Source organism: Salmo salar, chromosome 22, assembly GCF_965601325.2.
Source record: "Salmo salar chromosome 22, fSalSal1, whole genome shotgun sequence".
In the NCBI taxonomy this organism is placed as follows: domain Eukaryota; kingdom Metazoa; phylum Chordata; class Actinopteri; order Salmoniformes; family Salmonidae; genus Salmo; species Salmo salar.
In genome coordinates this window covers 50,709,631-50,720,966 of record NC_138312.1, presented here as the reverse complement: position 1 = coordinate 50,720,966, position 11,336 = coordinate 50,709,631, and the positions used below count along the sequence as shown (strand labels likewise).

The following is an 11,336-nucleotide window of genomic DNA, read 5'->3' as shown; positions in this document are numbered from 1 at the left end:
ACCTGTTTGTAAGAGTGCAAATCAGTACTCTGGTGTGAGGTTGGCGTACCAGCTCTTTGGCTGCTGTTGCGAGCGTGAAGGTTTTCCCAGTTCCAAACGGTCCATAAATGAGGAGGGGGGCCACACTTTCTCTTCCATCGGAGTCCCCTATGATGAAATCAATGGCTGCCTGCTGCTTTGCATTGAGTTTGGGGAATTGTATTTTGTTAACAGGGACACTGCAGTTCCTGAATTTTGGTAACACTCTCTCTGTGTCAGGAAGGAGATCTATGGCTTTGTGCATCTCACAGAACTTCAGACGATTCAGCTGGAACTGGACTTCCATTTCACATGTTTCATTTTTTTGGAGCTTCAGGTCAGAGCAGCATCTTTTAGACAGCTGCAAGTGCATTTTACACTCACTGGTGGCGTCTCTGAGAATGATGGCTTCGTAGACCTTGTGACTTTGATTATCTGATGATACTGGTGCTATGAGAGCTGACTGGATGCCTCGTCTCAGCATCAAACCCTCTGGTGTGTCTGGGGTGAGAGTAAAAGGGACTAAGATGGCACAGAATAGTTCCCCCAGAGGAGCTATCTTCATCCCAAACAGAGGGTTGTCTAGGGTGGCCGACAAGGTGACGGTCCCTCGAACATTGAGTCTAAAACACAAAAGAAAATGGAGGGACTTTGAGGTTGTTGTCCTTTTAACCTAAAATAATTTATAATAGGGTCGTTCGTTGTCTTTTGAGATGTGTGACTTGGTGAAAAGAAAAACGTTTGATTTCACATAAATGTAATATTCTGTCATAAAGAGCACACATTCAACCTAATAAAACATATGTTTTCCCATCTCAAGAGGTTAAATGAAAAAAAGATATACTATAGTATAAGTGCCAAATAAAGTCACAAGGTTGACTGTAACCAGGTTGACGATTTAATCTTAAATCAGCCATAAATCCCCTTGTGAAAGAGGAAATGAAAGCTTGTCTGCAACAGGGAGGGGCAATTGAACGCAAGCTTCACCAAAACAAATGTATTGTTGAAAAAATGTCTAGCCTACCTATGTATAGGTAACAGGGTTGGTGTGTTATGCGCGATCCACTCAGTTTTCTAACACAAAACACCAGAAAATGGCCAAATAGAGTAGAACCAGCTCACCTGCTTTTACACTATGATTTGACTATTACATGTTCAATAAAATAAAAGGTATTTAAAAAGGAATAGTCTCACCATATTAAAACAAAAGTTCAGTTCACGTAACAGGGTTGAACTTACTTTTTTTTTTATGAATCACTAGGGGCGGAAGGTAGCCTAGTGATTAATAGTTTTGGGTCAGTAAATGAAATGTCACTGGTTCGAATCCCAGAGCCGACTAGGTGAAACATCTGCCAATGTGCCCTTGAGCAAGGCACTACCCTAATTGCTCCATGGTCGCCATTAATAATGGCTGGTCCCTGGCCGTGACCCCACTCACATTTCTATCTCACACTCGTGCAGGTTATCCCCTATTTGACCTTTGACCTTAAACACATGAAATAAATAATAATCTAATAATAATAAATGACTTTGTCAAAGCAACAAAATAACTAGGTGAAATGTTAGGGTGAAGTGGGTTAAAATCTTCCTGGAAGTCACAGAGGGTGCACAGAAGGACATTTTGGGACTTTAGCATATCTTTACTCATATTAACAATCTGATTCATTGAATACTCCATGTGATCTATAATAATGGGCACTTCATTGAATAAAACAGGCTTTTAAGATGTAATATTAGTGAACAATTTCTATTTAAAATATCAAAAGGATATAAAAATGTGCACTCATTTTGTGGAACGACACAATACTATTAAAGATGATCAGCTAGGAAATAAAACCATGAAAAAGTTACTGATGCTATTACCTTGAAACCACCTGATCTTCTGCCTGCTCCTCTGTGTACAGGAAGCTGTGCATCCTCTCTTTGTAATTCTGGTGATTCATGGGCGTGTTGCGGTCGTCAAGTGGTTTATACAGCAAACTAATCTGAGGAGGCTTGTACTCCTTCAGAAGCTCTTCCTGTACTTCTGTCTTTTCCAAGCAGGGGATGAAGACCCTGTTCCCCCGATGCCAGCGTTCCTGATTCTGGGAAGGGGGCCCAACGTCCTCAGGTGGCTCCTCGAGCTTAGGGGATAGCTGCTGTCCGACTTTAACCTTCAGTTTCTGCAGGAGCACTGGCCTCATGCCAAAGTCAAACACCAACCACTGTTGGTAAAGACCCGGGTTGTTGGACTTGAAGGACACGATGATGTCATAGGTCATGTCTGATTTACAGAACAGTTCACCCGTGGAGTAAGTGCAGGGCTCAGAACTGTTTTCATCCAGGGAGAAAGAGGCTCCACGTTCCTCTTTCAGTAATGCTACATGTGCAAGTAGTCTCTGTGAAGATACAGGCAAAATATACAGGTGACCAATGACACTTAAACACAATACACTATGAATTATGTTTGCAAAATGCTAACTTCGCTAGAGTCACCTCATCCTTGCAAGTTCGCTAACTTGGCTAGCTGAGGGGTGAAAATAATTAATTTATTGTTTTGTATGACAAAATTAATTATTAGTAGCCCAGTTTGTTTCCACCCAGCCAGTTTGTTTCCACTTGAAATTAGAGGTTGGACATAGAAACTTTAGTGGAGAGAATGTACTCTGTTTCTCAGAGTCTAAAGAGATAGCAATGAAGGACAAAAAAAGTTGAAACAGTTGTGAGAAAGAGCCCTGGCCTTGACTCTTTTACTGCCAACAGTAAACTTAGATGGAGTAGAAACACAAAGAAGAAAATGTAAAAGCACAGCGTATTATATTCACAGGCACTGAGCAGAGAAATGTTCTCACAGTGTATTGACTGTATTCAAGAGCCCTATATATTGACGTAATGGGCAGTTAGGAATAACCATCAAAACAACAGGTCATACTTCTAGCCAACTGTTACCTCTGTTTTGATCTGGAACTTCCATTGGAATTCTGCATCAGTCTCCACACACTCCTCCTCTTCAAAAGTGACAGTCACGTCATCAACTTGCTCTGACATCTGTAACATGAAGTCACACTGTTAGTTGCTTGGGGACAATGAGCATTTTATAGTAAACAAATGTAGATAATATATAGTAGGTAGAATATCTAAAAGTTATATCAGTATGCTGGAGGGCAGTAACAAAACGGTATAACAGTGTCATTAAATGTATTGGAAACAGTTATGATCGGTGTTATTATGGCATATGTTGACAGATGTAATAGTTCATGTCCACTTGAATAAATCAACCATTTGTTCTTTACATTGAAACATAACTGACACTCATTGTTAGATTCAGTCCAATCCACAATGCAGGAAACCTGTGTTGCTGACTAATCACTCTGTTCCTGGAAAAATGCACCACTTTGTCAACATTTAATATTGATTTGTTCATTTCACACGTGAGGCATCATCTAATTATTTGCCTCAGTGAAATTGTGCAGGAACATTATTATTATTAAGCAGTGCAGGTTTACTCAAGTACAGGTTGGATTGAATCTCAATTGCATGGAGACATTTGTTCCTGATCTGAACTATGATGACTTACAATGTGCACTTCATTGCTGCTGTGTCTGTACTCCTCCAAAAGACGATCCCTGTAAGACATGAGGCCTTGAGCCTCTATGTTGCGCCTTATCTCCTTGTCCTCTTTGGCTCGCATTACCCACTCTTCAAGCTCCTCCTCAGAGTGAGCTTTCACACAGTTGGTGCCATATTCACAGGTGTCAGGCCTGAGAAGAAATGGCAGTACAAACTATAATGAGACGCTAAAGGCACAATCAGTAAGATTTATTGCTGCTTATTGATCATTTCAACAAATTACATTTACTGTATATCCCATGATTTGTTAAGAAAATGGCTTATTGATGACAATATAATATAGACAATAAGGGCTATTTACATATGCATCTATCATACAGATTGCACTTTTAGGCTTTGCAGTGTTCGCAGTCACTCAGGTGTGTACAAAAACGTCTGGAATGTGCATTGAGTGTGGAGGTTGTCTCCTTGAGTTTACAAAAATATGTTTACCTCTCGCACAGCCAAAACTCTGCTTTGCGGCCGTGGGGCGGGGGACGATGTTTCCACTCTGTGGTCGTGTCCCCGGAGATCATCTGGGCATGCTCCAATGAGGCACAGTGTTTGAAAAAGCTCTCCCGAGAGGAGAGGGTTACGAGGCAAGCCTTGCAGTAGATCGCCACCTGCAGGTTAGGGGCGGGCACTACGTCTTGAGCCGACTGTTGCTTCTGACGTTGCCTCTCCTGGGAGAGATGCAGGAGTTCCTGGCGACACCCTGGTGCCTCTGCTCGCCAGACAGCCATCTCCACCTCGCTGTGGGCAAACTGGCACTGTCTGGGCCCGTGCCAACAGGGCATACCTTGCATGACATGGTTGCAGTACTGGAAAGGGCAGACTGGGGGCAGAGGCCTTATCTGATTGTAGACTTCCTTCCCCTGACTTCCTGCCAGGTAATGAACCAAGACTGGGCTCCAGACATGGGCTGCATCCATTGAGCAAGTGTTGTTCCACCGTTTACCTGTAATTGTTTGTGGAGTGCCGAGGAAGCAGTCTTTACAAAGCTCTTGAAATTCCCCTGAGAACTCAGTGAGGATGGTTTCGGCAGTGTTTTGCAGTAGGACGGCACTTCTATCCAACTCGGTTATCAGTCTAATTAACGTGCTGTGATCTATCCTCTGGTGCTTTACAAAGTTCCACACTGTGGCCTCCTCGTGGCTCCTTGCGAAGGTGCAGCGGTTCCTGTGCTTCGTACACCCAGAGCCCTCCTTGAAGAACCAACAAACTTCATACTGGCTTGGGTTTGGAAATTCAGGGCGGCGGGAAACAAGCCTCCATTTGTTAGTACCTTTGCCTTTAGCCAATAGAAGTTCTCTGCTGCATTGGTGGTCGACTGCTTTAAGGGTGTACGAGATTTCGTTCTCTTTTACAGAGCATGCAGAACACACAACTTTAAAGTTATATGTCAACAAGAGATCAGTCAGGTTGGACCTACTTGTCCCTTTGGCTGGCATTGTTTAATCTTCATAGAATCCGATATAAAGACAGTGGGATTTACGTTATGGAGGGAACACAACGATGGTGTTCAAGATTTGCAAATGTCAAGAATGTGGCAATTATTCAAAGACAATGTAATCTATGTCCATGGCCTCCTTTCGCCAGTTGATTCTAGAGGAGATGAAAACACCAGGCAAGTTAGTTAAGAACAAATTCTTATTTACAATGACAGCCTACCCCGGCCATACCCCAACCCAGATGACACTGGGCCAATTGTGCACCGCCCTATGTCGACTCCCAATCACGGCCGGTTATGATACAGCCTGGAATTGAAACAGTGTCTGTAGTGATGCTTCTAGCACAGAGATGCAGTGCCTTAGACCGCTGCGCCACTCGGGAGCTCCAACACAGTGAAGTCAAAATTGACTACAAAAGGATACTTTTGGTCATAAGGTCAATTCCAGTGGGTCAGAAGTTTGCATACACTAAGTTGACTGTGCCTTTAAACAGCTTGGAAAATTCCAGAAAATTATGTCATGGCTTTCGAAGTTTCTGATAGGCTAATTGACATCATTTGAATCAATTGGAGGTGTACCTGTGTATGTATTTCAAGGCCTACCTTCAAACTCAGTGCCTCTTTGCATGACATCATGGGAAAATCAAAAGAAATCAGCTAAGACCCCAGAAAAAAAATTGTAGACCTCCACAAGTCTGGTTCATCCTTGGGAGCAATTTCGAAACGCCTGAAGGTACCACGTTCATCTGTACAAACAATAGTACGCAAGTATAAACACAATGGAACCACGCAGCCGCCATACCGCTCAGGAAGGAGATGCGTTCTGTCTCCTAGAGATGAACGTACTTTGGTGCGAAAAGTGCAAATCAATCCCAGAACAACAGCAAAGGACCTTGTGAAGATGCTGGAGGAAACAGGTACAAAAGTATCTATATCCACAGTAAAACGAGCCCTATATCGACATAACCTGAAAGGCCACTCAGCAAGGAAGAAGCCACTGCTCCAAATCCGCCATAAAAAAGCCAGACTACGGTTTGCAACTGCACATGGGGACAAAGATCGTACTTTTTGAGAAATAACCTCTGGTCTGATGAAACAAAAATAGAACTGTTTGGCCATAATGACCATTGTTATGTTTGGAGGAAAAAGGGGGATGCTTGCAAGCCGAAGAACCTCATCCCAACCGTGAAGCACGGGGGTGGCAACATCATGTTGTGGGGGTGCTTTGCTGCAGGAGGGACTGGTGCACTTCACAAAATAGATGGCATCATAAGGAAGGAAATTATGTGGATATATTGAAGCAACATCTCAAGACATCAGTCTGGAAATTAAAGCTTGGTCGCAAACGGGTCTTCCAAATGGACAATGACCCCATGCATACTTCCAAAGTTGTGGCAAAATGGCTTAAGGACAACAAAGTCAAGGTATTGGAGTGGCCATCACAAAGCCCTGACCTCGATCCTATAGAAAAATTGTGGGCAGAATTGAAAAGGCGTGTGTGAGCAAGGAGGCCTATAAACCTGACTTCGTTACACCAGCTGTCTGGAGGAATGGGCCAAAATTGACCCAACTGATTGTGGAAAGCTTGTGGAAGGCTACCCAAAATGTTTGACCCAAGTTAACCTTTTTGGCGCAGGCGTTCCGCTAGCGACCCACCTCGACAACACCCGGTGAAATTGCAGAGCGCCAAATTCAAAATACAGAAATAGCCATAATAAACATTCAAAAAAATACAAGTGTTATACATCGGTTTAAAGATAAACTTCTTGATAATCCAGCCGCTTTGTCAGATTTCAAAAAGGCTTTACGGCAAAAGCATACCATGCGATTATCTGAGGACAGCGCCCCGCTTAAAAAAGCACACAAACATTTTCCAAGTAGAGGAGTCACGAAAGTCAGAAATAGCGATAAAATGTATCACTTACCTTTGAAGATCTTCATCTGGTTGCAGTCACAAGAGTCCCGGCTACACAATAAATGTTTGTTTTGTTCGATAAAGTCCCTCTTTATATCCCAAAAACTCTGTTTTGTTGGCGCGATCTGTTCAGTAATCCACTGGCTCAAAGGCGGTCAAAACATGCAGACAAATACATCCTAATAGTACCAGTAAAGTTCGTCGAAACATGTCAAGCGATGTTTATAATTCATCCTCAGCTTGTCAGATGTCTAAATAATCTATAATATTTCAACCGGACAATAGCGTATTCAATAGAAAGGAAAAACAACGAAGGGCGTCCCCTCGGTTACGTGCGCAACCCAGCACTGCATGATACTACAGTCCACTGACAGAAAGGTCTCATTCTTCTTCATTTTTCAGAAAACAAGCCTGAAACAATGTCTAAAGACTGTTGACATCTAGTGGAAGCCATAGGAACTGCAATCTGGGGCCTAACCCATTAGATACTCTATAGGCATTCAATTGAAAACTACCCACATCAAAGAAATCCCACTTCCTGGATGGATTGTCCTCAGGTTTTCACCTGCCATATCAGTTCTGTTATACTCACAGACATTATTTTAACAGTTTTGGAAACTTTAGAGTGTTTTCTATCAAAATCTACCAATATGCATATCTTAGCTTCTGGGCCTGAGTAACAGGCAGTTTACTTTGGGAACGCTTCTCATCCAGATGTCGAAATACTGCCCCCAAGCCATAAGAAGTGAAACAATTTAAAGGCAATGCTACCACATACTAATTGAGTGTATGTAAACTTCTGACCTACTGGGAATGTGATGAAAGAAATAAAAGCTGAAATAAATCATTCTCTACTATTATTCTGACATTTCACATTCTTAAAATAAAGTGGTCATCCTAACTGACCTAAAACAGGGAATTTTGACCAGGATTAAATGTCAGGAATTGTGAAAAACTGTGTTTAAATGAATTTGGCTAAGGTGTATGTAAACTTCCAACTTCAACTGTATTTATTATGGACATTTAAATTTTTGCTACTAAAAACATATCCAACAATAATATTAAGGGACTCAAAATCCATGGCTTAACCTCTTGACGGTCGCCTAGGTTTCGGGGGCGCTACAGCGATTTTTGAAAATAAATTGTGCCCATTTTAAACGGTCTCCTACTCAAACCCAGAAGCTAGGATATGCATATAATTAATACTTGTGGATAGAAAACACCCTAAAGTTTCTAAAACTGTTTGAATGGTGTCTGTGAGTATAACAGAACTCATATGGCAGTCAAAACCCCAAGAGCGATCGTAACAGGATGTGGAATTCTGAATTGCGGACTCAACTTCATAACTTTGCCTATAAATCACACCATGAGCAATGGTTCATTGAGCACTTCCTATTGCTTCCACTAGATGTCCCCAGTCTTTACAAAGTGGTTTGAGTCTCCTACTGTGAAAACTGACTGAATGAGACGCTGTGGAAAGTGGTCACATGAGGAGGGCCATCACCATTATGACGCCGGCGCCCCTGGCTACCCTCCCCTTTCGAAACGTTTAGAAAGACAATGCAATCGTCCCCCTTGAATCTTATTGGAGCTCTGGTTGAAAAAGGCCCTAAAGATTTATGTTATACAACGTTTGACATGTTTGAACGAACCTAAATAAAATAAAAAATGTATTTTATTGAAAGAGGAGTCCCGCGGCCGACGGAAGTTTTGGAGCAGCCTTCAGAACGCGCTAACAAGAACAAGCTATTGGGACGTAAAGGATTAACTTTTTCGAACGAAAATACATTTGTTGTGGACCTGGGATTCCTGGAAGTGCTTTCTGATGAAGATAATCAAAGGTAAGGGATTATTGACAATAGTATACAAGAGTAGATTTGATATGCGATTGTTCCAAGATGGCGCTGACCTGTAACGGTAGCCTATTTTTCTGAGTATCGCAAAGTGTGATTACCCAGTAAAGTTATTTTTAAATCTGGCATTACAGGTGCTCTCAAGAGATATTAATCTATAAATCTTAGAATGACAATATTACATTTAAAAAATGTTTTCGAATAGTAATTTAGTAAATTGTAGCGCTGTTTCACCAGATGCATTTGAGGGAAAATAGTTAGTCAACGTCACGCGCCGATGTAAAATGCTGTTTTAATATATAAATATGAACTTTATCGAACAAAAGAATGCATGTATTGTGTAACATGATGTCCTAGGTGTGTCATCTGATGAAGATTGTCAAAGGTTAGTGCTGCATTTAGCTGTTTTTTGGGTTATTTGTGATGCATGTGGTTGGTCGGAAAATGGCTATGTGGCTACTTTTACGATATACTCCTCTAACATAATCTAATGTTTTGCTTTTTCTGTAAAGCCTTTTTGAAATCGGACAACGTGGTTCGATTCAGGAGAGGTGTATCTATAAAACGATATAACATAGTCCTATATTTGAAAAAAAAAAATAATAATAATTTTGTTATGCTAATGGAGATAGGATTTTTCGCTGGATGTGGACGGAGCCCGACCAGGGGTTAAAAACAAAGGTGTCCCTGTAGGCTGATGATTCATGTTTTTTTTTATAAATCCACAATTTGGATCCCTCCACAGTCTTACAGAGGATCTAGATACTTTTTCGAATCTCTCTGGATTACAAGTGTACTATATTATGTATTATAAAACTGGGTGATTCAAGCCCTGAATGCTGATTGGCTGACAGCCATGGTATATCAGACCGTATACCACGGGTATGACAAAACATTTCATTTGACTGCTCTAATTACATTGGTAAGCAGTTTATAATAGCAATAAGGCACCTCAAGGGGTTGTGGTATATGGCCAGAATACCACGGCTAAGGGCTGTATCCAGGTGCATTCGAACAGCTCTTAGCCATGGTAAATTGGCCATATACCACTCCCACTCGGGCCTTATTACTTAATTGGATTACTAAAAAATACAACTTTTACATTAACAATAAAATGGTCTGACGGTGATGTGGACATACCATGGAAAGGAAAATACCTGTCTATTTGTGGAAAAATCACCCTGATTAACTCTTTAGTCATATCCCAGTTGACCTATTTACTTATGGCCTTGCCTACATCTAGTGACCTGTTTTAAAAATTATCTGAGGAAAGAATATTACATTTTATTTGGAACGGCAAGCCAGACAAAATTAAACAGACCTATTTATATAATGAATATGAATTCGGAGGGTAGAAATTATTAAATATTAACGCATTAGACCTCTCACTAAAGGCGTCAGTCATACAAAAGTTCTCTACCAGATTAGTAAGAATGTCTCTTCCCATGTTCAAGAATGGCATTTTTCCCTTAAATTAAGATCACAACCTCTCACTTTTGGTTATTTGAAAATGAAATAATCACCAAAATATCGCTATTTTTAAAACAATCCATAGAAAGTTGGTTGCAATTTCAGTTTAATCAACCAGAAAAGACTGAGAAAATAATACTCAATTATACTAATTGATAAAAAAAATATTATACTTTTTTTGTATTATAATAAAATGTATAATCTTCGTAAATTATATCGTAAATAGGACTGGTGGAGTTATGTCACACATGCAGCTAACAAAAATATATGGAAATGTCTGCTCTACCCAAAATGACAAACAACTAATTGCAGCATTACTGCAAAAATGGAAAGGCAAGTGGAAGGGGGGAAAAGTAAGGAACTTGTCTGTTGGCCCTGCATTAAAGACCAAAATTGGTTAAAGAAAAGTGTAAAAAAAAAAGTGTAAAAAAAAAAAAAGGTATACCAGTTTCATTTAAGGAGATTTTTTTTTACAGCTGTGCCATATACACTGCTCAAAAAAATAAAGGGAACACTTAAACAACACAATGTAACTCCAAGTCAATCACACTTCTGTGAAATCAAACTGTCCACTTAGGAAGCAACACTGATTGACAATAAATTTCACATGCTGTTGTGCAAATGGAATAGACAACAGGTGGAAATTATAGGCAATTAGCAAGACACCCCCAATAAAGGAGTGGTTCTGCAGGTGGGGACCACAGACCACTTCTCAGTTCCTATGCTTCCTGGCTGATGTTTTGGTCACTTTTGAATGCTGGCGGTGCTTTCACTCTAGTGGTAGCATGAGACTGAGTCTACAACCCACACAAGTGGCTCAGGTAGTGCAGCTCATCCAGGATGGCACATCAATGCGAGCTGTGGCAAGAAGGTTTGCTGTGTCTGTCAGCGTAGTGTCCAGAGCATGGAGGCGCTACCAGGAGACAGGCCAGTACATCAGGAGACGTGGAGGAGGCCGTAGGAGGGCAACAACCCAGCAGCAGGACCGCTACCTCCGCCTTTGTGCAAGGAGGAGCAGGAGGAGCACTGCCAGAGCCCTGCA

The 11,336-nt window shown here is 41.2% G+C and overlaps 1 protein-coding gene across 2 annotated transcripts in view; it reads right to left on the bottom strand.

Moving 5' to 3' along the window:
• The window catches only part of LOC106583651 (3'-5' exoribonuclease HELZ2), a 46,540-nt gene that overhangs the window by 14,889 nt on the left and 20,315 nt on the right, over positions 1-11,336 (bottom strand). For both annotated transcript variants that reach the window (XM_014168089.3, XM_045705114.2), the window contains exons 2-6: positions 4,060-5,211; positions 3,575-3,758; positions 2,947-3,045; positions 1,882-2,396; positions 3-641 (exon numbers count right to left, since the gene is read on the bottom strand). In XM_014168089.3, the coding sequence (XP_014023564.2) occupies positions 3-641; positions 1,882-2,396; positions 2,947-3,045; positions 3,575-3,758; positions 4,060-5,057 (2,435 nt within the window). In that variant the 5' untranslated portion in view covers positions 5,058-5,211. The remainder of the gene's footprint in view (positions 1-2; positions 642-1,881; positions 2,397-2,946; positions 3,046-3,574; positions 3,759-4,059; positions 5,212-11,336) is intronic.